The 26,536-nt window shown below is 39.9% G+C and overlaps 2 protein-coding genes across 2 annotated transcripts in view; one reads left to right on the forward strand and one right to left on the reverse strand.

The window, feature by feature from the left end:
- capn1 (calpain 1) overlaps nt 1–18,607 on the forward strand; it is a 39,238-nt gene extending 20,631 nt beyond the window's left edge. Inside the window, exons 5-22 of the mRNA XM_017437241.3 lie at nt 5,558–5,691; nt 7,379–7,547; nt 9,047–9,130; nt 10,061–10,146; nt 10,461–10,535; nt 10,742–10,902; nt 10,978–11,138; nt 11,241–11,252; nt 11,349–11,560; nt 12,388–12,427; nt 12,518–12,583; nt 12,654–12,711; nt 12,814–12,878; nt 13,024–13,092; nt 13,391–13,469; nt 13,581–13,697; nt 14,816–14,874; nt 14,965–18,607. Of these exons, the coding sequence (XP_017292730.1) occupies nt 5,558–5,691; nt 7,379–7,547; nt 9,047–9,130; nt 10,061–10,146; nt 10,461–10,535; nt 10,742–10,902; nt 10,978–11,138; nt 11,241–11,252; nt 11,349–11,560; nt 12,388–12,427; nt 12,518–12,583; nt 12,654–12,711; nt 12,814–12,878; nt 13,024–13,092; nt 13,391–13,469; nt 13,581–13,697; nt 14,816–14,874; nt 14,965–14,991 (1,674 nt within the window). The 3' untranslated portion in view covers nt 14,992–18,607. The remainder of the gene's footprint in view (nt 1–5,557; nt 5,692–7,378; nt 7,548–9,046; nt 9,131–10,060; nt 10,147–10,460; nt 10,536–10,741; nt 10,903–10,977; nt 11,139–11,240; nt 11,253–11,348; nt 11,561–12,387; nt 12,428–12,517; nt 12,584–12,653; nt 12,712–12,813; nt 12,879–13,023; nt 13,093–13,390; nt 13,470–13,580; nt 13,698–14,815; nt 14,875–14,964) is intronic.
- A 118-nt stretch (nt 18,608–18,725) lies between these two features.
- On the reverse strand, nt 18,726–22,073 carry pnp5a (purine nucleoside phosphorylase 5a). Its single transcript, XM_017437231.3, has 6 exons — nt 21,837–22,073; nt 21,140–21,309; nt 20,955–21,058; nt 20,692–20,867; nt 20,372–20,562; nt 18,726–19,332 (listed from the first exon to the last, which is right to left on the reverse strand). The coding sequence occupies exons 1-6, from the start codon at nt 21,857–21,859 to the stop codon at nt 19,115–19,117; spliced, it is 882 nt and encodes a 293-aa protein (XP_017292720.1). The 5' UTR covers nt 21,860–22,073; the 3' UTR covers nt 18,726–19,114.
- Nucleotides 22,074–26,536: the final 4,463 nt, after the last annotated feature.

The raw sequence follows: 26,536 nt of genomic DNA on the forward strand, positions 1-26,536 counted from the left end.
CCCCCATATTTTACAACCACTGCGTTGAACTATAAAATGTCTAAACAGGTGTGCCATTATCTACAGCCACCTAGCTTGGTTAGAGCAAATCTAACCCAAATCTTGCTAACTTCTGAGGTGCATTTGTTGCATAATATTTAATGCTAAAGCACACATCTCCAAGTCCATTATTAAAGAAAACTAAAATCATCTAAACAAAAAAATACTTAAACTGAGTCATACTAAATTTAAAACAAACAAAAGAAAATGCTTAAACTGAGCTTCATTCACTTCAAGTCTTCTTCCTTCACACAGCTTTAGATTTGTATCTACATATACTTATTTATTTGAACTTCACATAGCCTAAGGCTCCCTTCTCACGAGATGGTACCCATCAGCCCATCACCCCTCCAAAGCTCTCCATGTGAGGTGAGAGTTGGAATGTAGACAAACAAATAAATTGAGAGCTTTGCTTTTTGATTCAGCTCCTCCTTCACCACAACAGACTGGACCAACACCCTCATGACAGCGAATGAGACCCTGCTCCATCGAGCCATCACTTCTGAACAAGACTCCAAGATACTTGAATTCCTCCTCCTTGAGGCAAAAGCTGACCACGAAAAAAGCATTTCATCTTTTTCCGGTTGAATGCAGAGTACAGCTGTGGGCTAGAAAATCAACAGAATGCTGCTGCTATAAGTACCACATCTGTGCTAGGCTGTTTCACTATCAGGAGTGCAACCTAGGCTTGATGCCAGTACAACCAGTCTTGCTTTAAATTCAACCCACACTGGTATACTCCGGCCCCCCATCACCGATGTGCTACCACCATGATGATAAAGTATCACAACCTCATTATGAGGACCAATCACGCTCTGTCGCTCATAATTTGGAGCCCGCTGGGTTCTTATTGTGTCTGAAGACCTTGTCAAGACCCAAGCAAAGGCCAACAATGTTCTGGCTAAATTTTTATTTTTTTTAATGCCGTAGTGGGGGTCATCATTCAGTGTGAAGGGTGCCTATTGTAAAGAGCACAAATGTGTGCCACCCCAGGAGAAGGCAAATCAGAGCAGACATTTTTGTAATAATTCCAGCCTCTCGGCTGAGCGTGCTGTGTCACTGAGCCCTCTGAGCTGATCTGATTATATTCCATGTAGCAGGCGCTTTGCCAGCCACACCGTCAGCAGAAAAAGGGAGAGACACTGACTGAGAGAAAACACGAAGAAACGGACAGGGAGCACGGGCGAAGCACATCAAAGTCACACACTGCACGGCCGGTTACAGAGAGATAACGTTAAACACAAACACACAGATGAAACTATTATCCACCAGGGATCCCCGATGTCAGGCTGACTGCTCAGTCATAAAGGCTGCTGGAGCAGAAACGGGCAGCGTGACAAACTAGCCGCAGTCCCACATTCTTTGCACAAACACACACACACACACACACTGTACACACACATAGTGGAGCAGGGGAACACCTTCTATCAGCTCCCTAGACTTAAATTTGAAGCCTTGTCTGCAGCTGTCTGCTCCTCTTTGAGAGAAAAAGACGGCGTATTCCCCTTTTCTGGGCTGCTGTGCCACCTCACGTAACACAGACGGGTCAATAAAACCCATCACATCGACACACACAGGTCCCATTTTGCTCATCTGCTTGGGTTGGTGACGCAGTGAAGTTATGTTTATTCAGCTTCTGTTTCTTTGATAAGATGACTGTAAATATTGCTTCAGTTTGCTTTGAAAGGCTTGGAAATGCATGAGCGTGAGCGCAAACCGCCTGTACATGCATACAGATGTTTTACATATTTACTAAGTAGTTCATCTAATTTCATCATCCTTTTCTTCTTGCTGTGTAAATGCTGATTCAGCATTTACACGACAGTGGTCCTCTCTTTACCCTTTTTCCTCCATACCGTCTTGGACATGTAACTACTTTGTGCTACTTTAACCAATCGAATGCCAAACTATTCATCTCATTCAGGCTTTAGGTTTCTGTGACATTGATACTTTTAAATATATTTGACTTTATTTTCAAATATTTTCCCCACAAAAATGCATTGAGTTCCCAAATGCATTTGAAAACATTGTTCTCTTAGAAAACTACATTAGGGTACTTTCTTTAATGTTATTGTCTTATGTTTTTCATTTTCAGCTAGACTTTTAAAGTTTGGCTATTATTTGTATTTTGTTACAGATTTTTTTTTAATCTAGTGTTTTAACCATTTCTAGCTTTTAGTTATCATTTTGCTACTTTTAGCTTATGTTTTCCAACTTTAAGTGTTTTGTTACTGTTAGATTTTAGCTAGTGTTTGAGCTAGTATTAGTAAAAAGGCTAGTATGTTTAGGTTTTAGCTAGCATTTCTCTGCCTTTTGCTTTTGGTTAACATTTTGCTGCTTTTGGCTAGCCTTTTGCCACTTTTAGCTTTTAGCTTCCATTCTGATACTATTAGCTTTTAGATATACATTTGCCACTTTTAGTTTCCATTCCTCTACTTATAGATTTTAAATTCCTTTCTTGTACTTTTAGCTTTTAACAAACTTTTTTCCACTTTTAGCTTCTAGTTTTCATTCTACTACCATTAGCTTTTATCTAGCATTTTGCTACTTTTAGCTTTTGTCTAGCCTTTTGCTTTTGGCTTTAACTGAGTTAAACTTAGCACTCGGCATTCACGCTGCATTTACATAGTTTGCGATGTTTGACTTTGTTTTCATTTGGAGATATTCCCACCAGACGAGCACGCCTTTGCTCGTCCTCGCTGTTGCATTTCTCTTTGCACGAGTTGAGATCCTTTAATCCTCTGGATAGATTACCAAGACCTGAACGAGCCACCCCAAAGCCTTGTTATGAGCTCTGAGGATCCTAATCCAGTTTAGCGAGGAGGAGAGGAGAGACGTGGTGTGAACCAGCGAGGCAGGCGGACAAAAGGAGAAAGTATGAATTATAAAGAAGGCAATCTCAGCCGAGTCTGTCAGGAATGAATGAAACTGGGTCAGAATCCTTCAATATTCTCAGCAAAGCTCACATTTCACTCAGGGAAACAGCTGATGGTTTGTTGTGTTTCTCCAGCTCAAAGGCTGCAGACACTGCAGCAAGTCGTGACACGGATGTGGTGAGAGTTTATTTCTCACAGTGAGGCTGGGTGTGTGCGTGTGTGTGTGTGTGTTTTCAGTGAGTCGTGTTGTGACACAGCTACTCCCGGAGGTGGATTTAGCTCTGCAGGGCCTGCAGAATTTCTGCTGCACGTTAAACACAGAAGCTGCCAAAAAGCACTTTCTGTGGAGTCATGGAAGCAGACGTAAACGAGGGCTAAATGCTTCAAGGTGCAGCTGAACTTCAGCCGTGGTCCTGCCAACAATCAGCCCTCTGTCTTCCTTCCTTCTTTCTCAGGCTAAAACAGAGTTACGTTGACAAAGAAGTATGTCTTTCGTAAGGCTGAATTACTGCTCCAAAACCAAACAGCCTTTCAGCTGCTCTTTGTTTTCTTCAGCTGCACAGGCTTGTTCAACACTTTCAGGTTCAAATTAAAAGCCTAGCATTTGTTGGAGGAATGTCTTTCATGCCAGAGTTTTAGACTTGAGATCATTTTAGTCAAACGTTGAAACAATCTCATGTGATATCACACAGTGTCACGGTTAGTGTTGAGAAAGACTTTGCTACTATCAACATCAGTAAAATTCACTGAGTTGTAGCCATTTTTGTGTTGGCTAAGGTCGATTAGCTGTGGCAGCCATCTTGAGCCAGGTCGACTCCAAAGGTTGAACAGCTGTCGATGTACCTCCACTGATCACTCTGAGCGTCAACCACAAACTCTTTTTGTTTTCAGTGGTTCAGGCTGGATGGGATATTAAATGAAACATTAAGTTTGGGTCTTTTCCAGCTGTTGTTCCAGCTGAGCACCGACCTTCGTGAGTTGTTTCTCTTTCTGTTGTCCAACATTCTTCTAACTGTTGGTTTCTGCTGCTCCCTGCTGGACATCAAACATTCAGCCACTCGTCCAAAAAGCTCGCCAGATTCTACAAAACCCATTTATTTAAAGAAACTTTTTAACACCCAATGTTTCTGAGGAAACTACAACTATCCACTTAAGTATTTTTTTTTTTTTTGTAAGAAACTTTGATTATCAGACTTAAAGTGTCTTAAATGCTAAGTCAATCCTCACGTTGCATGAGACCCAAAAGATTAAAAGACTAAAAGTCTGAATGTTTCATCGAGTCTGACCTGGTTAAACTTCTTCTTTGAACCTTTCAGAGAAAAACGCCCTGTCCTCACCCAGTATTCAAATCTGATGCAGAGAAACTCGTTTTCAGGAAATGATCCAAAACTGTCAGACGGATTCCCAGAAATAAACGATATCCTAACACAATGTACCGTTAGTGATCAGGTTGAATTACATCAGCACAGTGATAGATTACAGTTTCAGAAATGCTGTTTTTTTTTTTCTTTTTAATATTCCTTCTGTCTTTACAAACCAAATTAATTTAATCTGGATATAAGAATGTTTTTTCAATCATTCAGTCAGTTCAACAAATAATTTAACAGTGTAAATGATAATGTTTTTTTCCTAAATCTAAATTAAACAGTTGAAACCACAGTAAACTTACTTCATATGCAGGACTGGTGTCACCTACAAATTAACTATAAGTGTAGCATATCTCAGACTCCTCAAGGCTGCTTAAAAGACATAACATTCTTGCAAAACATTAAACATGAATGAACTGATGCCCTATCAATAAACTGAACTGAACTGGGTTTTGTCATTTTGGGATGTGTTTATATTTTACTGTGGGAATGCTGACTGTTGTTTTCCTGTTTAAAGTTTGTTCTGTACATTTTTTTAAAAACTCAAACTACTTCTGCATTCTTTTTGCTATTGTAACCAGTCTTATACAAAAATTTTCATCTGAATTGAGAATGGTGTGCTTTGACTATTAGTATGTGTAACTTTTATACGTTTTGAAATATTTAACTTTTTCACTTAACCATAATTTCACCTATAAAAAATAAGCAGAGATCTTAGTTCTTTCAAAAATGTTGTTCTCTGAAATCTACTTCAACGTACTTGCCCTGTTTTGTCTTCTCATGCTCCTTTTAGCTTTTAGACATTGCCTTGCTACATTCAGCTTTTAGCCACTGTTTTGTTACGTTTAGCTTTTATCCATTGTCTTGCTCCTTTTAGCTTTAATCTGCTGTATTGCTATGTTGATCTTTTAGCTGCTGTAAACTTTAAAAATTGAGCTAATAAGTCATTCTTGAACAAATTTCAGTAAAGTCATTCAGCTGTGTTCTCACTGCATTTTCTCAGTAAATGAAATGTCTCAAATGATCTTTTACCAAAATAGTTTCCTGCAGAGTAAAATAACTTTTATTTGTGATTAATAAGGCAGACAACAAAGACTTCCTGTGGATGCAGGAGGGAAAACTGAACAGATGTCAAAGATTCAGATGAAATGAAAATGATAAAACTGCACAGATGTTATCTTGTGTACCTGTGGAGGTGTCAGAACGGCTCAGGCTCTCTGCAGAAACCTTACACCTTTTTCAAGTCATTTTTGCTCTCCGCTCTCTGTGATGCAGTTCTGGCAGTTTGGCGAGTGGATGGAGGTGGTGATTGATGACCGGCTGCCAGTAAAGGATGGGAAGCTGCTGTTCGTCCACTCGGCAGAGGGAACCGAGTTCTGGAGCGCTCTGCTGGAAAAGGCTTACGCCAAGTAAGACTGGAAACTCGAGGCTGAACGAGTCAAATGATGTCGTTTATAACTGTGTACCTCGGACTAAACAGCAGACTTATCTCCATGCTGGGACATTTGTTCTTAAGAAAAACAAATGGACATGTCAAACCTCAGTGTTTTAAAAACTTCTGTATGCCAAGTTTAGGTAAAATACACTTTTCTTTACTGAATAAATCCAGTTTTCTGGCGAAAAAAGCCTCACAATAAGAGAAATGAGACTGAAGCTTCCATTCCTCTGATTCTATGAACAATCTGTCAAGTCAATCGTTTAGCTGGACTGATGCTGCTCTAGTGCGACACCTAGTGGTCTCCTGCAGTCAGAAACAGAACCAGAAGTTCTCCTCAAACATGTTGAAACTCTGTGATGATAAACTTAAACTTTCAATTTCTGCAATAAAATTTTACATATTTTAGAATTCAGAGATGTTTTTTGGAGATAAAACTTGTTTAGTTTTGTTTTGTTTTTCTTTCAGAAGAGCGTTAGATTGATCAAATTTCCATTTATTGTTAAAAGTCAAACAAAACTGTAAAACCTGACTGAGGAACAAGTTTTATAAACTTTAACGTTTTAAAATTTGAGATATGCGTGTAGAAAATTCCAAAAGGGAACAAATCTAAGAAATACTTGAAGCTCTTAAATCATCCTAAAGCAGTAAGTCAGATCTTTGAAATGGAGTTCCTTAGAAAAATATATGAACACTAAATATCTTACCTGTTGTAGGCGGCTCTCTGAATGAGCTCAGTTTGGAGGAGGAGCTTAATTCTGACTGGACTGATGAGCTAAAGGCTAGTCCAAACACAGCTAAGACCAAAGTGAGTTGCTTTGAAACAACTCCAAACTCTAAAATCTCATAGCAGTTCATGCACACAATATGTTAGCATTTATGATACAATTATATTCGTATTGTGTGATTATTCTGGTAAAAAATACTGATTTTCCTGCAGGAAATTCTTCAGGCTACACTGCAAGTGCTACAAATAACTGCTGCTGCCAGTTTTTGTGCTTGCAAATTGAAATTAGAATTGTTTTAAGAGGTTAAAATCCACTTTGGTCTTGTTTGCACTGTTGGCTCATCAGTCTGGTCAGAATTAAACTCTATTTCTCCAAACTGAGGCCATTCAAGGAGCAACAAACACTAAAAATTTTACCTGTTGTAGATAGTCTTTCTACTTTATAAAGCTGAACTAGACGCCCCATTTGGAGATTAAACATGTAGTTTTTTTTTCTTCCAGACGAGCTTTAGGTGGACCAGACTATCATTTTTATCATTTGGGATAAAAACTGACTCAGGAACGTATTTCATCAGATTGTCTCTGGTATAATTGTAAGTTTAAATTCAGGAAGCGCTTGTAGAAAATCCCAGCGGAGAACAGGACTGAGGAATACTTGAGGAATAAATCATAAATCTGCAGCTGCTGTGTTGGACAGCTGTTGTCTCAGTTGTCGAAGTGAAACAGAGCGTTGTTCATACAAGTGTTGGCCAAGTTTAAAAAGCTTCCCAGACAAGTGATGTAAAAGTGCGAATAATGCTTTATTTACACAAAGTTGGCTACATGGTCATATATGGTGGCTCTGCACAGTCTGAAGCAATGACTCCATTTATATATTTTTTAGTTTATATTTAAAAGTATGTCTTCTGTAAACCCAACCTCCTCTGTGTCTCAGGCTGAACGGCTGTTACGAGGCTCTGTCGGGTGGCAGCACGTCAGAAGGCTTTGAGGACTTCACAGGCGGCGTGACGGAGATGTTCGAGCTGAGGAAAGCCCCCTCTGACCTGTACAGCATCATCAGCAGGGCCGTAGAGAGGGGCTCGCTGCTCGGCTGCTCTATTGACGTCAGTACTGACCCCTTCCTCCGTCTTCTGACTCGAGAAAACAAACTAATGCGGATTTATCAAATATTTTTAATATTATCAAAAAAAGTAGATTGTGGATTTTTCTTCTCCGAGGTGAATAATTCTTAGTAGTTCATATTTTTAACAAACTCCAACAGAGTGTATGTACACAATATTGCCAAAAGTATTCGCTCGCCTCCCTTCCCACACAAATGCACTTGAGTGACATCCCATTCCTAATCCACAGGGTTTAATCTGATGTTGGCCCACCCTTTGCAGCTGTAACAGCTTCAACTCTTCTGGGAAGATTTTCAATGAGTTTATGAGTGTAATTATGGGAATCTTTGACCATTCTTTCAGAAACTCATTTGCAAGGTCAGACACTGATTTTGGACAGAAGGCCTGGCTCACAGTCTCTGCTCCAATTCATCCCAAAGGTGTTCAGTTGGGTTTTGCAGGCCAGTCAAGTTCTTCCAGACCAAACTCAACCATCCATGTCTTTATGGACCTTGCTTTGTGCTCTGGTGCTCAGTCATGTTGGAACAGGAAGGAGCCATCCCCAAACTGTTCCCACAAAGATGGGAACATGAGATTGTCCAAAATGCTGAAGCATTAGGAGTTACTTTCACTGGAACTAAGCGGCCCAACACCATAATACTCCCTCCTTCAAACTTTACACTTGGCTCAATGCAGCCAGACAAGTACTGAGACCCAGACCCAGACTCATCCATCGGATTGCCAGATGGAGGACCTCTCCAGAGAACGCGCCTCCACTGCTCTAGAGTCCTGCAGTCCATGTGTCATCAACTGAAAGTTGAATTCACATTAATGTATGTATAAAAAAATTACAAACAAGGCCCCAAACATGTCTTTTAAATAAAATGCAATCATCCATTCATTTTAATGCTACATTGTATACATTTGAGCTTCACTTCTTTGCAAATCAAGAGAACTGGAGGATTTCCAGCACCCAGCTGGTTACCTGTAATGTCAGACGGCTGCTGAAGAAAGAAGTTCAGGCATATTGGATTTAATGGAAAACCTTGAGAGGACAGAGACAATTTGTACATCAGAAGCTGGCACAAACTCAGTGTGTCAAAGGCTTCAGATCAGAACATTTATTTGCAGACAGGGAGCACTGAACTCTCCGGTGAAGGACGTGTTCTCTAATGTCTAATATTAGTTTGGACACGAAGAACCACCAGCCCGGTATAAGATTCAAACTCTTCTTCAGACATAATTAAATAAGACGACTAAGATCGGCTCAGTGTTTTCTGTGCCGCCACAATGGTAAAGTGGCTGTTTGCACACGGATCTACTTCTGTTCAAGAAAATTTGTTTGCTGATTGGTAGAAATGTAACTGATCATGAAGCAATGTATAAATCTTTGAGATGTTGTATAAACAGCTGATGTCATGTTACACTGTTCCTCGCACAATACAGTGTGCAGAGGATAATGAATGAACCACTTCTTTGAACCCCACTGTTGTCTCTGACAGATCACCAGTAAGTTTGACATGGAGGCTGTCACGTTTAAGAAGCTGGTGAAGGGACACGCCTACTCTGTGACGGGTGTGGACGAGGTGAGCCAAATCCAAAAAACCCCGACTGACCAAACGGTTTAAATGATGTTTCATTTTAAGTTACATGATGTTTTTGTAGGTAAAACGCATGAAGCCTCACTTGCTCATTCAAAATGAAAGGTTAGCTGTGTTTAAACAGCTGGTAGCTAATACTATGGAAAAGTAAATTCTATTTGGCACGGTTTAATGGGCCTGAAGTCATAAAAAGTCAATGAAACTGAGAACATAAAGGCCAAACACAAAGAAAACAGACATAAATATTCTTCTGCAAGACAGCAGTTTAGATTAGTTGTTATAAAGCTAATAAGAGCTAAAGAAATAGCTTTTACTGAGCTGAATGACTGCTGAAATTTCCTGAAGATGCTGAAACGGAGTTGTAGCTGAAAGTCAAAAGCAGCAAAGTGCCAACTACAAATTAAAGGCAGCAAAAGGCTGGATAAGAAGTAGCAAAAGTCCTGGCTTGAAACTAAAAGTAGCAGAACTGTTACTAAAAATAGCACAAAAGGATATAGCAAGTATCCTTAAGCAGGTTCCAAACAGAAGATTGCTTTAGCAGGAACTGAAAAGATCTCAGTTGTTTTTTTTTTTTTATTTTATTTTTTTAGGGAAAATACTTATTATTATACTTATATTATATTTTAAAAAGCCTAAAAGTTACAAAAACCAAAAGTCATAGCAGCCATCTCCTGAATAAACTGGATATTTTAATAAATGAATGGCTAAAATAGTAGTTAGGCTGCAAGGATTGTACAGACAAAATAAAAAAACAGGAAAACAAAAACGTGAATGCTGACTCAGCACTGAGCAACAGAAAATTGTTCTGCAGCATCCTTTAATGTTTTTGTTGCACAGATACGGCTACTGTACGCGTTAGCCATCCATACAACCCCAACTAAAACCTAAACATGAGCTGGGTCTGTGTGTCTGCAGGTGGTCTACAGAGGAAATCTGACGAAGCTGGTTCGCATCAGGAACCCTTGGGGGGAGGTGGAATGGACCGGACCCTGGAGCGACGAGTAAGAGTTTCCCCTCTTGTTTGGATTATTAAAAAAAAAGACCACTTCATAGTTTATCTGTTGTAGCTGACTGACTTGCTTTGGACATTTTGAACTGGGGTTCTGTTAAGAAGTTATAAACAGTTTAATATTTTGCCATAAACAGGACGACAGATTGAACAAACCAAGATGAAAATTTGTCTGAAACAATATTCAAGGACTACAAATGGTTAATGCATTTAAAGAAAAAAAAAAGGACAGATCACATTTTAGTGTTTGCTTCTCTGTTCCAAAATACACATTCTGAGCCCATGCACCGTATGATTTCTCCTCAGGTCCAGAGAGTGGGACAGCGTGGATCGTTCTGTCAGAAGTCGGCTACAAAACCGCAGTGAAGATGGAGAATTCTGGTGAGTCTCCTCAAAGAATAAATGTTATTAATCAGAATAACACTCAAACATAAAATAAGTGTCTGCTCCATTGTACTTCGACTGTCTGTGAGGTTTTCTTTTTGGTTAATTTTGATTTGTGTTTATTTTTAGGCATTTTTTGAAGTGTTATTCTAGCCTTTATTATTAGATCAGTAAAAACCGGACTGTTTGTGTCCGTCTGTCAGGATGTCTTTCAGCGACTTCCTGCGGGAGTTCAGCCGCCTGGAGATCTGCAACCTGACGGCAGACGCCCTGCAGAACAGTCAGATGAAGAAGTGGAGCTCGTCGCTCTTCCAGGGGGAGTGGAGGAGAGGCAGCACGGCTGGAGGCTGCCGCAACTACCCAGGTACTGAACCAAAGACGGAGTGGGCCGAAGGAGGCGGAACAAGCTGACCTTTTTTCCCCCCTCTCTCATCTGCAGCGACCTTTTGGCTGAATCCTCAGTTCAAGATCAGCCTGCAGCACCCGGACACCCCCGGGCAACGGGACTCCAGCTTCCTGGTCGCCCTCATGCAGAAGGACCGCAGGAAGAAACGACGGGAGGGTGAAGACATGGAGACCATCGGGTTCGCTCTGTACGAGGTCAGAAAAACTCGAATATACTTTTGATTTTTACTGTGTGAACACATATATCAGTTTTTTGTTCTATTCCTAACCCAGTTATCTCTTCTGTCCTTTTTGCAGGTTCCAGATGAGGTAGGAGTTGATTATAATTTTTGACACGTTTTGATGCTACACGTTCTACCAAAAGATACCGTTTCACCTAACTGGCGCTCTTTGCTTTCCTCTCAGTTTTCTGGGAGGTCAGGCGTCCACCTGAAGCGGGACTTCTTCCTGACTCACGCCTCCAGCGCTCGCTCAGAGCAGTTTATTAACCTGAGGGAGGTCAGCTCGCGGCTGCGCCTCCCGGTCGGGGAGTACATCGTCGTCCCCTCCACCTTTGAGCCACACAAGGAGGGCGACTTCGTCCTCAGGGTTTTCTCTGAAAAGCCTGCGAACTCAGAGTGAGTGCCGTGAAAAATAAAATAAAATAAATTAAAAAATGTGAGGGAACTTGGTCACTTTAGAGAAGCTCTTTGACCATGAGATACAGAGAAGATGAGTTCAGCGTTTATTTTGTTCGTGACACACGATCCTCATAGATGACTGTTCAATATCTCTGAAATTAGGCCTACTAATGATTTGAATGAAACTGCTTACCTTTTAATTAATCTTTAGGCCCTGTGTGCACAGCTCGACACCTCGTGTCAAGCATGATCCCTATTGATTTTAAGGTCACGGGTTCAAAGGTCAAGGTTGCAGGTCACCCCTTTGTTTAAAAGACTTCCTAAATTGATAACCCTTTAACGGGGAAATGTCAAACTGCACAGCCGGACACCCTATGGGTTAACAAAGATCCCTACTAATTTCAAGGTCATGGGGTTAAAGGTCAAGGTCACAGCTCAACCTTTCATTTAAACCCCGTCTCTGCTCCAGCTATGGAAATGTCAAAATGTTTGCTCATATATTACAGATTTTGTGGTAGACTTTTGGTAGTGAATGATTCGTATTTAGTGGCTATTTTTTTTTTATCAAACATATGTTCAAAAGTATGGGAAAAATTGTGTATTTTGACTACTCTCATGGCTTTAAAATTGCTTTTGTTGTTTTCTAAAACCAAATGTTTTGAAAACATTTATTCTTACATTTTCAGCTTGTTTTCTGTTGGTCGTGTGTTGCAACACTTGGCCGCTATAAAATCAGGTCTAAAACCAGTTTGTATTAAAAAGATAAAAAAAATAAATAAAGTGAAATAATACTGTATTATCTTTCTCTTTTTTTTTTCAATTAGGGAGCTGGATGACAAAGTTGTGGCAGATATTCCAGCAGAGGTGAGGGGAAAAAATGGCGCCTCATGGATTTAAACAGTGAATCCTGTACGATGAGTAGAAACAAATTAGACGAACATATTTGTGTTTCAGACTCAACTGGACGAGAGCCAGATTGACGCAGGCTTCAAGAATCTCTTCAGACAGCTGGCCGGACCTGTAAGCACACTGAAGCTTGTGGGGGGGTGAACTCGGAGGAGAGGCTCACGGTCTCTGTTTGTTCCAACAGGACATGGAGATCAGCGTCACGGAGCTGCAAACCATCCTGAACAGGATCATCAGCAAACGTCAGTGACTCATAGTTTTGTCGACCTCTACGTCTCCGTTCCCCTGATAAGGCTGTATATCGGTTAAAGATTTTTAATGCTGTCTGCTTTTCTGGTAAACAGATAAGGACCTGAAGACAGACGGCTTTGGTAAAGAAGCGTGCCGCAGCATGATAAACCTCATGGATGTATCCTTCAACCTTTTTTTATTTTTTTTTACATTTTTTAACCTAATTCATTTGTTCATTTAAGCTGCCTGGATACTTTTATCTCTGGATTCAAAAACAATGAGAAAGTGAATTTTGCAAAATGTTCCTGAGCTCCTTCCTGCAGACGGACGGCAGTGGGAAGCTGGGCCTCACGGAGTTCCATGTTCTCTGGGAAAAGATCAAACGATACCTGGTGAGACTCCAAAGAAATTGGCTTTAAAGAAAAAGGACAAGTTTCTTTCCCACCCTATTTCTTGTTGTTATGTGTGAAATTGCACAAAAGTCAATTTAAATGAAACTATTATTCTGCTGCAAAGTTCAAATGTTTGCATTTGCAGATGGCAGCCTGAGCCTAGGTCAGAAAATCCTAAGATTTTCCTTTACGAGTGTCATTTTAATTTTAGTGTTTGGTGTCTAACTGCTGTTTTCTTCTCTATTTTCCGTTCATCTTCTTTCTGTTCTTCCATCTCCATTGATCTGTTGAATACCAGACTATATTCAGGCAGTTTGACTTGGACAAGTCTGGCACCATGAGCTCCTACGAGATGAGGATGGCTCTGGAATCTGCAGGTAGTATTCTGATTACATTCAGCAGGTGGTTCGTGTTCATTCTGCTCATTTATGAAGTGATTCTACAGGATTACTCCATTCATTTATTTATTGTTATCTTGCCTTGTTTAGGTTTCAAGCTCAACAACCACCTGTTCCAGCTGATCATCCTGCGTTACACCGAGGAAGACATGGCTGTTGACTTTGACAACTTCGTCAACTGTCTGGTCCGACTGGAGACCATGTTCAGTAAGTCACGTTACTGGAGGACTTCAGTGGATTTTCACCTCCTGAGATCCCTGTGTCCACATACGAGGACTTAGAAATTTTATTGTACAAGTATTGTTTCTTTAACTTTTAATGTTTTATTATTTTTCTAACTACTAATTTCTCAAAACAGTGTTTGTCTTTTGTCCAAGTCCCTCTAATCCCAAATAGCCAATGAAAATTAAAATTCATATAATACAGATATTGTTTTCCCTCTGTTTAAATAAAATGGATTTTGACCACACGATGTTGTAGAATTTTAATAAAAAAAAAAAAGAAATCTGTAATGTCCATGCCAGGTCAGCAGGTGGCGATAAGGTCTAAATGAACAAGTAAACAAAATACAAATGAAGAAATCCAGACCATGGCTTGTTTGTTTGCAGTTTTAAATTGTATTTATTTATACACTGTTCCTTATTTTCTGACAGTAATTAACTTTTTCAGCACACAAATAAAATTTTATAGTGACACACTCGGGACAAATTTTGAAACATAACATTGTTTAAAAATAGGAAAGCCTCTTTTTTTGTTTGTGTATATATATATATAAAAAAAAATCTTACCTAAAAGGTAATAGGCCCTGTCTACAAGAGAAAGGTGTTTTTGTGAATACTCAAAAGTTGTTTTTTTTTTTATTATTTCAGCCTTTTGTCGACAGAAATGACGGTTTAGGAGCCCCAAAGTGGATCAGTTTTCCGTTTGGAGCGTTGGCTCCACATCTTCTTTCCTGTTTCTGGTGTATTTTCGTGGCAGCATTACAGCGCCACTTACAGGCCTGGCGTAGTAACTGCAGCATTTGGATCATTTTCGCTGCGGAGGAAAACCTTTCCAGTGCCGTGTTTACGAGGATATTTTTAGAAACTGCAAATAAAAAAATCACTTTGGAAAGACAGCATTTCTGTTTGGCCATAGTTTACACAGAGACGAGAGGTTTGTTTTGCAAAATAAAAAACAAAAAAAAAACAAAAAAAACAATCCCAACTATCTCTCTGGGTCATTTGTAACAGGAAAAAATATCAGACAGTAAATGCTTGCGCCACAATAGAAGTTAAAATCCTTGTAAGATCCTTTAAGATGAATTTGTTTTTGTTTTTTTGCAGAAACATTTAAGACCATGGACACAGACGGAGACGGTCAAATATCCCTTAACTTCTTTCAGGTACAGCTGCCCACGGTTATTTACACTGTATTTATTGTGCACAGTCTGGTTCTGATATATTAACCCACATCTGCTTTCTCTGCTCTGCAGTGGATTACTCTGACAATGTTTGCCTGAAAGGTCCTGCTGCAGCTCCGGGCCCAGTGTTTGCTGTTTCTGAAGTGCCTTCTCTCTCTCTGTCAGTTCTTCCTCTCGTCCTCTCTGCTGAAGCCCCACGATGCTAAAACAGTTTATGCTTTCATCATTCCAGTGCCTGTATTGGAAATGTTCTGCCGGTCCTTTTATTTGTAGCTTGCTGTGCCAAACAAACTCTTGACAGTCTGCGCTCGCTGTCGGTGCTATCAACATGTTTCAACTGTACAGAAACTGACTGGAAGGCAGAGCTACAGAACGGGCAGGAAAATTACATTTTTCTAAATGTAAAAACAAATCTTTTATGACATTAACATGAATTAATTTTTATATAACCTAGATTTTATTTTATGTTGAATTTGTAGTTGAATTCAGATAAACTTGCAACTATCAGGCCAGAGAGGTCCAAACATGACAAAATCAACAGGATAAAACACTTTAGATTAGAAAGCACTTACTTAAAAATGAATGCAGGATTTACAGTCAGGTCCAAACATAAATGAACTACTATTACTTTTTTTTTTTTGATAATTTTGCCCCCGTACATGAAAACGAAGGGTTTAAAGTGAACAAGCTTAGGTGTTTTTTGTTTGTTTGTTTCATGCCAAGGATGTTTTTTTTTGTTTTGTTTTTTTTAAATCATCATATTTGATTGTCTTCGCTTGTGCATAATTTGTGTGGCTTAAAGAGTCCCATTGAACTAATTTTAAACCTTTTTAAAGATAATTTCCTAATTTAGTATCTCCTGAGGGGTTCTTCTGTTTCACAGTTTTGTTTTTCCAGCCTAACGAAGGCTGTCCTCACTCACACGTTCACTTGTATCAACACTTCTTTTCCCCACTTTCACTTCAAGTGCAGCTCATTATTCAGCACATGTTACCTTCTGTCTACTTTTTCTAAACACTTTAGCATCACGCAATGAAGAAAAAATGGTCGGGAGAATTTGTGGTGTGTCGTTGCCACGTGTTTACATGTTGATAACCCAATGAAGGTTGGTTTTATACCACAAACAACAACAGAAATTATTGACATTATCACTTCCTGCTAAGACTCGCATACTCATAGTATTAATTTACATCAGTCCAAGTTAAAGGGACTGTATTGAAAATAACTGGGCTTTACTTTGAATTTTGCATCTGCAAAGAATGATGTCACAAAACCAACTCCGTTTCTAATTATTCAGGATTTATAAATGATAATTGCACTAAGAAATCGTCCCTTTATTGCCACGCAGAAGCAAAAGTCAGGAAGTTGGAGAACTTCACAAATATTTAAGGATCTGACAAAATATTTACTAAGCATTTGACTTGATGTTTGTTCATTTTTAATGCTGTTGGAATAAAATCTGTAATCATGTTGATCACAGTGCGATCTTTGATATGTTCAGATTAGCCACTAAGATAATTAGCATAATTAGCACCTAAAACATCTTATCTGACCACTGTTTAACTCTGCATTTATTCTTGTTTCAACTACAAGCGCTGTATTTTGGTAACCCCCAGCCCCTTTTTACGCCCCCTAAAACAATGCTTCACATTTGTTTTAGGTTCTTTCTAAGGTTTTAGCCATTACCGCTAACTCATCTGGGAATTTGCTGGGTGTTAAAGAGACAGCCTGATGATTTTTGAAGTGATGTTCTGTCAAATAGTTATCAGTAGTTGGTATCTTATCAGCCATGACTTCAGTCAGAGAGCACAGAAAGCCTAGCCATGAGGAAGACTTCTGTCCTTTTCTCCATCCTCTGTGGTTTGTGACTGATATCATCACTCAAAAGGCAATAACTACTGATAACTATTTGACAGAACGTCACTTCAAAAATCACCGGATTATCTGATGGTACAGATTATTTGTAGTGGGTTACTGCAAAGTCATTAGTAGTCAGCATTTTACCTGAGATGGACAGCAGTCAGAGCAATATGAGTTCGGAGAATTGGATAGAAATTCTCATGGAGTCGAGGTAATGACTAAGGCTGCGTTCACACTGCAGGCCAAAGTGGCCCAAATCCTGTTAATTACTTTGTTTTAATGACAGTCTGAATGTACAAATCAGACCCATGCACTTTCATATGAGGTACTAAATCAGATACATATTTAATGTTTTTCAAAGCGACCTCAGTCTGAACAGTCATGCCACATTTCATCCAACTACCTACGGGTATTAATAAAGTGGCCTTGACCCGAACTTTTATGTCATAGAAGTAGGGGTATGCAATTTTAACCAGATGTTATCGATACCAACGTTAAGTTTAAAGTTTGGAACTCCGCATGTCTTTAAGTAGAACTGAGCATCAAGACCTGCATCAAGACCTGCAGTGTGAATGTGTGAACGTAGCCCCAGACTGGGTCCGTTTCAGTTAGTTTCAGTTATCTAGAACAACCTCACACCTCAAAAAATATCTAAACTGTGCAAGCCCAAGCTCTGTTGCAACATTTACACTTTCTTTTGCATCAGACGAGTATTTACATAGACATCTGTGGTTGTTTGTATTGGAGAGCTAATGTACTGGGTCCTGACCTGCAGCCAGTTGCTGTTGCTGCAGTTGCTGCAACAGATGTATTAAGTATAAGTATTAATGAAGCAGCATCTGCTTGAACTAGAATATTTATGAGGTTTAAGTTGATTTAGGTGGCTGAAATTAAATGAATGTTCCTCTAAACAGCTGTAGGATTGACTCCATGAGAATTTGTCCTTTGTGGGATTCTCTTATTTTTTTAATTTTTTTTATTAAATATGTATCTGCTGCAGACACATGGTGAAACTGCTGTTTGTAGAAGCAACTTCTTTGGACTTTACACAAAACATGGAGAACACATCAGGAGAAAGGGGACAAAAACCTAAAGTCCTGTCCTTTTTGCTAGCAGTATTCAAAACCTCTGCAAGTGTTTGGAGCAGCGCTGCTGGTCTTTTGACGTTTTGAACTTGTGGCCAAACTTTGCGTCGACCCTCAGCATTCGTGAACTTTCCTGGGCCCCGGCTGTTTACGCAAACACAACGATGGTGCGCTGTATCATAATGTGCCGACTGCTATATATCCAGTCTTGTTCAGCTTTATATATCGATCGCTTATTAATTATGCATGGCATTTTGGACTGTTTAATGTATGGGAAAGTATACCTTTAAAAAAAAAAAATTTTCTTTTTTTTCCTAATGGCTGGATTTTATGCTCTGGAAATGGGATGTCAACTTTGTTTAGCCTTCCAAAGAGGACTAGATTTTAATGTTTTAAGGTGAATGTGAACAAATATGCAAAATGAATGGATATGTTGTGTGCACGCTGTACATGTGACAAATCTCTGCCTGCCATATCTTTAGTTTCAGAGGGAAGGGAGAACTTTTTATGTATAAAATGTTTTTGTTTTTTTTTGTATTTTGTTACATGTTTTATCAAAGCAAAAGCCTAACTCCTAATATTGTATCCTCCTCTGACCTTTTCATTTCTTTGTGCAGTCTAATGCTTATGTAATCTTATGTAATGTTTACAGGGGTAACATACCGGGTCCCTTTGAACTCATCGATCATACCACATACTGAGTTACAGAGTGTCTTTTATCTGTAAAACATCTGTACAAAATTTCATAATAAATCTTGGGGAGTTTTTGATTAGTCTCTAAATTTCTTATCAGTATTCTGTATAATTGTGTTAAATCAATAGATGTTTGCAAATAGATCCATAAAATTAAAAAGAGTAGCTGTTAAAATGACACCATGTACACAAAAAAACCACACTAACAAAATAGTATTTTAATAAATAGCACATTTAGTAACAAGAGTTATTATAAAACAAGCATTAAATACTTAGTAATGTACATTTTTCAAAAGCTTAGTAATATTAAGCTCCTTACAGCAGATTTCTGATCATTGTTAAGTTAAAGTTAGAACAAATACACCTTATTTATAACATGATACAAAAAGCTAAGAGTTGGCTTCTTGTGGAGCCACCCATCAGGGGATTGTGTGTCCTACGGGGCACATAGAGGTTACTGTTGAATTCTATACAACAAATATTCAGCGGCTTCATTTTAAACCGAGGAGGATGTTCTTTGACATAAAGGTGGTAGATGTGAGCCAGCAGAAGTGTCTCAGAGTCACGTCCAAAGACCCGTCCTCTTAGATGTAGTTGTTGTTGGGCTCGATCCGGGTCACCACAGTGGAAACCAGCTGTTCCAGCTGCTTCGCCCGCTGCTTGCCCGTCTGAAGGACTTCGTCGTGGTTGGCCTTCTCTTCGCTGTCGTAGTCGGTCACCACCAGGTTGGTGATCAGCGAGAGGGCGATGACACGCAGGCCGCAGTGACGGGCGACGATCACCTCGTGGGCTGTGCTCATGCCTGATAACAAACACAAGAAAATACATTTATTTGTTAGTTTTTTTCAGTTTCAGGTGAGTCAGTTGTAAAATTTACGACAGTAAAGCTAATGCAGAGTTGTCAAACTATTGGCAAACATTGCTGTGTATACTGTTTTGTTTACAGCTTATGGATATTTAAAATAGGAGTCTAACCCTGTCAAATACCACATTCTCTTAAAGCGTGGTTTTGTTGAAAAGTCAATAAAAAAATGACCTCATCTGTTGTAGACAGCTCTCTGAATCACCTCAGTTTGGAGAATTAGTGCTCAGTTTTGACTAGACTGATGAGCTAACGGCTGGTCTGAGCAGAGCTGAGACCAAAGGGGATTGCTGGGTCTGAGAACAAGTCCAGTCTCATGCAAATGCTAATTTATAAGCCTTTACATCTTTGTCAGTTTTACAGTACATGGATATTCTAGTGGAACTATTGAAATATACCTACCAGGTGAGCTACAGCTACCTGCTGCTGCTATTTGTCCTTGGAAATAACCACAGAATTCTGCATAAGTAACTGCAGTGTAAATTGGACAGCAATGGGACGATTTACTAAAGAGAACTTAAATAAACCATGATACAGATTTTGGAGTTTTTCTGAGACAAAAACAACAATTCCCTTTGGTCTACTAGCTGTCAGTCCAGTCAGAATTGAACTATTTCTCCAAACTGAGGTTAAACAAAGAGCCATCTACAACAGGTAAGATATTAATTGCTCTTAACCTTTTGACAGAACCCAACTTCACAAGATCTGAACTATTGGTGTGTGTATTCATATTTATGTGACACTTGACACATGATTGTTTTAATAGTTCTCCTATTTGTCTCATGCTCTGTGGTCATAACTTAGCTTGTTTCCTGATAATCTGAAGCCTCTAGTTGTTGAGTGTTACCACAAGATTGAGGAAAAAAAGTCTTTTTGCATTTCGAAGGATTTAAAACAAATGAAGCTCCACAATTTTTACATTTAAATTCTTTGTTTTTGTTGGTGGTTTGTAAACATTGCACCCATAAAAACCACTCACCGACAGCGTCAGCGCCCAGTTTGTGCAGTATGCGGCACTCGGCAACCGTCTCGAACGAAGGTCCTCCCAGCACGCAGTAGACCCCCTCCTTCAGGAAGTCCCCATAGCCAAGTTCCTGCCCAATGTCCATGGCCAGCTGCTTTAAGTCGCGATCGTAAGCATCGGACATGCAGGGGAAACGCACGCCGAACCTGACAGGAAAACAGGACACATAACAACTGCTGAGTGAAGAAGCAGAGCTTATAAGCTTTTAAGGTTTGTTGTTGTGAGAAAAGTACAGCAGCGTGTTCAGAAAACTCCTCGTTAAGAAGTAGTCCTACCTCTCGTCGTTGGGTCCAACCAGTGGGTTGTTGCCAGCGAAGCCGGGCATGTTGATGTGGTCTTTGATGACCATGATGTCGCCCACTTTGAAGTCCTGGTTCAGGCCTCCTGCTGCGTTGGTGAGTATCACCGTCTGGACTCCGAGCAACTTGAAGATGCGCATAGGCAGGGTGATCTAGAAGTACACACACACACACACACACTTTGGTTAAATGACATTCATGAGGCCGGACTCAATGGGACTGTGGCGGGACACACTGACCTTCTGGATGGGATAGCCTTCGTAGAGGTGGAAGCGACCCTGCATGCAAACACACGGCCTTCCTTTCAGGGTGCCGAACACCAGGCGTCCTGCGTGTCCGTGCACTGAGGGAAACGGTCACGCAATCAGCAAACACCGGCAGCACGCGGCAGCTCTACGGAGGGGTTGGACGGAAGGTTGCTCACCTGTGCTCTGTGGAAAGTTGGGGATGTCCTTGTAGTTGAAGGCCACCTGGTCCTTCAACATGTCAGCCAGGCCCCCGAGCCCCGAGCCGCACACGATGCCCACGGTGGGCCGGACGTCGGTTTGAGTCTGCAGCCAGTCGGCAGTAGCCTTGCAGTCCTCATAGCTGTAGCTGGGTGATATTGAAAAACGAAAAGGCAGACATTAGACGAGTGGTGCTCTTCAGCCTCGAACTTTAACAAGAAGCATTTCTTTCAGAGTTGGACTTTTAAAGAGGCACTTTCATACAGAATCACAGCAGATCACCTAGAAAAATGTCTATATTTTAACCAATTCTTTACTCTTATTCAGGCAAAAATAGTGTAAGTTAAACAAAACATATAACTGTTGAGTAAAAAATATCCAAATTTTGCATTTAGGGTAATAATTTCTTATTCCAGCCAACATTTAACGTGAAGATTTTCATTATTTTTTGACAGTGAATTTGTCGTTAACTGTAAGACTCCTCACAGGAATGAATGGACACTTTATCCAGGCTCTGCTGCTCAGAGCACATGTGCAGCATTTTTTTTTAACATCTTGTTCTATTTCTGGGCCCCCTGCCCACACATTCCAGGAGCCCTTTCTTTACTCGAGTGTCCATGAAGCTCAGCCGAGAAAAAACTTTTTAAAATATACTCCAATTAACAGTGTACTCACCCTTTTTGTGTTTTTGGAAACATTTTGAAGGATTAAAAGTTTGGGTTAAAAGTAGTAGGGGGAAAAAAATAATTTCAAATTCCAAAAGAGAAAAGGATCTTGTATTTTCTGATATATTTATGGTGAGCCAGGAAAAAAGGGATAAAAAAAAGAATATGTCTTCTGTCTTTAATCTTGTCCTTGTGTCTTGAAGTCCTCTGGAAGCGTTGTGTTTCCCTCTCTGCAGTCTGAGCTGCAGGCTGAGGTCTCCTGGTTTTATAACTGTCCCTGAATCTGCGCTCCTCCCCGCACCAAATCGCCCACGGACATGCGGCTGTGCCATTGGCTCGGCGGACACACCTTCAACGTGCCACGAATGGTAAAAAGAGGAAACATTTGATGGGGCATTCCCCACTCCCTTCAGCCCTCCCCATTTTACAGGAGCAGCTGTGTTCAGCAATCATAAACCTCAAAGGTCCACATCATGTTCACCGGGAAACATCTGACTTTGGAACACCCATCCTTCAGCTCGTGTGCTGCTCGGTAAATGATCAGTCAGATCTTTATTGATTTATTTGTTCAGACACAAAACAAGACTTGACGTGGCGTCTCTGCAGTTCGTGGCGAATGTTTTGTTTTCAGCATCTCTTTATCTGATGATCTGCTCTGCTCATTCCTCCTGTAAACACACGACCGTTGATTGTGCAAATGTACTTTCACGAGTAATACAGTACGCTTCACGAATAGCCACATGAGCACATGAGTATGTTATTTTTTTGGAGCACACTATTCCCTTACATATAAACCACTTTTTACAGAAGACATGTTTTCATCTCCACTAATTCCAACATTGAAATATTTCCCACGTTTCCAAGGGAAAAATTCAGAAACTAATGCTTAAAAGTATAATTCAGAACTGTAGAAGGCTTATGAACAACTGTGATGGCTCTTGGACCAACTTGGAGAAAGAGAATTTAATTCTGACAGGACTGATGAGCTTATAGCTAGTCTGAGTTGTACTCTGACCAAAGTAGATTGCTGCCATCATGAAACAACCTTAATCTAAAAGAAAAAATCATAAATTTTACACTGCTGTCAATTTAGCTTTAGCAATTTAGCACATATCATTATGGCAGAAAATGCTCTACCTTTGCAGCAAGTGGTGCTACAGCTAGCTGCTGCTGGTGCTATATTAGCTTGCAGATAACCATGGAGTTTAACGTAGTCGTTAGCTCGTCAGTCCGATCAGAACTATGAACTGTTCAAAGAGCTGTCATCAACAAATAAAATATGAATTGTTTGTAACTTTTCCACAGAACTTCCCTTCCAAAGATCTGAAGATTTGAAAAATATACTTTATTTTTTTGTAGACAGAGCATGCCACGCCAATTTACCAATAATGTAAGTGTCCTTTTAGCCGTTCAAATATTTAAGGGAAACATTTTAGTTTAATCTTATAATCTGTTACCATTACTTTTGTTTGCCCACATCTTCCTCTGATGTTGTCTTTGTGGGAAAGGTGGTTTGAAGGTTTCAAAAAGGGAAAATTATTCACATCATATTTGCCTAAAAGATCTGATAAAATCCATCATTTGGGTAGTTTATTAAAATCACAGCGCAACAAAACGTTTTTACTAGTTCGCCTAGTTGCAGATGCATCGCTGGGAAGAAAGACATCAAATACTTTTGGAAACAATTAAATAAAAAACATAGATTCAATGAAATGTCCTACAAGCATACACTGGGCACAGAGAGTACAAAGATCTGCTTTCTACCCTGGTATTCAGCCCGTCAGGATTTATCTCCGGAGCAGATAAAACCTTTTTTCAAGGTCTGTTTTTATGACGTGCGGCGCATGAACGTGAATGTATCATTACATGAGGTATTTAAATCTGTTACCAGTAAGACTTCAGAGGTATGTGCACAGAAGACTTCCTGTTTGGAGTGTGTCAATAGGATTACAGTTCACTGAGTCATAAAAAGACACTTTGATGGAACAGATTTAAGAATATTCCCTTAGAGAAATATTACCTGAATGGAATGTTCTTTAAGTGGTTTGCTATGATATTGTAAAATGTAAAAATGTGATGAAAAGCAAGGGACACAAATTTAACTGAGTGTGGAGGACAAGAACATTTTTAAAGGGATGGCTGGCGTCCAGTGATGGAGGGCACGTCATGAAGTTAAGTACGTTTACAAAAATTTGATAAACAGCCATAAAAATGGGTTCATGAATGGCCGTAAAAAGTGATGACTGCAAAAAAAAAAAAAAACAACAACAGGAAAATGACTCAGATTTGAATCAGTTCGTCAGCAGCAATAAAACTGTTAATTGTTTTAGTGCTTTTAGCTCTCAGGTGAGACAAAAATAAAAACAAATCTGATTACTGATGTGCACTATACAGCATAAACGTATTACTTTTATTCCATACATGTATTCTTGTTTTTACTGATCACGTATTATTTTTTTAAGTTAGGGTCAGAGTCAGGGTTAGGCTACAGAAATGAATAGAAGACAGTATAATGTCCTAATAAGGATAGAAATACAAACATCTGTAGGTGATAAATCTCTACTTTTAGTACATCTCCATTTATTCTTTAAGCACAGTGGTTCTCAGCCTTGTTGTTGAGATGCTACAATCTGTTCCCAGCATGCATCTGTGATGCTGAAGAGTACAATGACTTTAAGGCTCTGTCCACACAGGGACAGCGTTTTGTGAATACGTAAATGTTTTTATTGTTTAAGCCTTACATCAACAGAGAAACGGCATTGTAGGAACCTCTTAATAGTATCTTTCGAATCACCATTGCATTGTCATGTGGACAGCCTCAACACAACCTTTTGAAAACGATGACGTCACAGACCCACCTCCTGCCTAACCTATGACCCCCTGACCCTAACCCTAAATGTGTATTAGAGCAGTAAGTGTGTACTTAGGCAGGGCGATCTGCAGGAACGATGTGTTGCACCATGAAGACTTGCAGTAAGTCCCGGCAGAGGCCCTGTGAAATTCCAGAGGCAACGGTTTTACATCATATGGTGAGTTCATGACTACCAGTCAACAGACGCATTAGTCACTGGCTCGGTGCGCGGAATGTGTTGCTAATGGGAGATGCTGCGAAACACAGACGTGAGTTCTCTGTCCAAGTCTAACAAACCTGCAGAGAACTCTCTCACCAGACACAAACCCCCCACTGCCAAGTACATGGTAAGAACATTAATGTTTATGAACTACAGGTCACTGCTCAAAGGGCCAGACACTTATGTAACACTTCAGTTTTTTTCTACACGGTCAAAGATTATATAACAACTACACTCCAGTAGTATAAATCATAAACTAATAAGTAATAGAAAATGTAATGTTCCCATGCAGAACACCAATAAAAACGACTATTAATGGAGTAAAACTGTAATTACAAGATAGGTTTTTATGGATTAATATGTAGTTTGATGTGGAAAGCTTACTAAAGATAAAAAAAGAAAACCATCACTACATACAGCAGCCTAATCACAGTCAGTCTCCAGCCCAGCACAGATCCTGATGTTAGCCTTGAGTTGCTGTTTGGTGTCGACTTGTAACAGACAGCTTTCACCCTCAGTGTTTGTTACGACTGCCCTCTGAGGCAACCAACGTCACTGTTTTGGTTCCGGCAAGCCTCCTACCTCCTGTTGTCCTCACAGAGAGTTGTTCCCTCCGTCTGATAACACCCAGGGGTTCTTTGACACGTTGACCTCTTCGTCTGTCCCCAGAGGATGCCAACACGCCTCCAGCTCAGCCAATCAGTCGGGACAATCTGACTGCTGCCAAGGGGCTCGCAGTAACCCGTTTATCCGCCCTTCTGTGTCTACAGCCGAATGACAAGCCAATAAAAATGTTCCTGAAGGTTTGGCTGTTGCAGATGCAGTTATCCGGAGATCATGTTTAGGTAAAGTGTTAATGGAATATTTATCTATTGTGGAAGGGATATGAAGAGTTAATATCTTCCCTGTTATAGGCAGCTTTTTAAACGGTCTCAATTTGCAGAAACTAAGTTTAATTCTGACCAGATTGATGAGCTAAAGGCTAGTTTGAGCAGAGCTGACATCAAAGTGGATTATTACCATCCTAAAACAACTCCAGCCTTAATTTAATGCGGTTCACGCCAACACGAATTCATAAACATTCACACCACCCTCAGTTCCTCATCACTCTGTTGTTTAAATAGAATTCTGTGGTTAGTCTCAAGTGTAAATTGCAGCAGCAGCAGCTAGCTATAGCACTTCCAGTGCAGCCCGGGGCAACTCCCTGAAGGAATATCAATATTTCTGCTTGAAAAACAGTGTAATGCAAAACTGACAGTGATGTATAAATATTTATACAACAAAAACATTATTTTATGGGAATTGGAGTTGTTTTATGATAGCAGCAGTCCACTTTGGTCTTGGGCAAATGCTATTAAATAAACCTTTGCAGTTTTTTGTTACACTGTTATACCGACAAAAACGTTATGAAATTATTGCTGTAATTGTTCCCAGGATGCACTGGAAGTGCTACAGCTACATAAATACCCATAAAAAGCAAAACTGACAGCAAAGCAAAGGGTTAGAAAATGCTGTTTGCATCAACAGCTGGAAAGTTTTTACAATGGAGCTTTTTTGTAAGATGGCAGCAATCCCCTTTGGTCACGAGTCCCCGCTCAGAATAGCCCTTAGCTGGGTAGTCTTCTCAGAACCAAACTCT

The sequence above is a fragment of the Kryptolebias marmoratus genome, linkage group LG7 (assembly GCF_001649575.2).
Source record: "Kryptolebias marmoratus isolate JLee-2015 linkage group LG7, ASM164957v2, whole genome shotgun sequence".
In the NCBI taxonomy this organism is placed as follows: domain Eukaryota; kingdom Metazoa; phylum Chordata; class Actinopteri; order Cyprinodontiformes; family Rivulidae; genus Kryptolebias; species Kryptolebias marmoratus.

Bases quoted from the DNA above. Each gene is read 5' to 3' on its own strand.
- pnp5a (XM_017437231.3), bottom strand. From the start codon at position 21,859: ATGTTTCCAAAAACACAAAAAGG. The intron at 21,310-21,836 runs GTGAGTACACTG...AATATCACCCAG, and splicing joins TTTCCAAAAACACAAAAAGG to CTACAGCTATGAGGACTGCA. The intron at 21,059-21,139 runs GTGAGCAACCTT...CGTTTCCCTCAG, and splicing joins CAACTTTCCACAGAGCACAG to TGCACGGACACGCAGGACGC.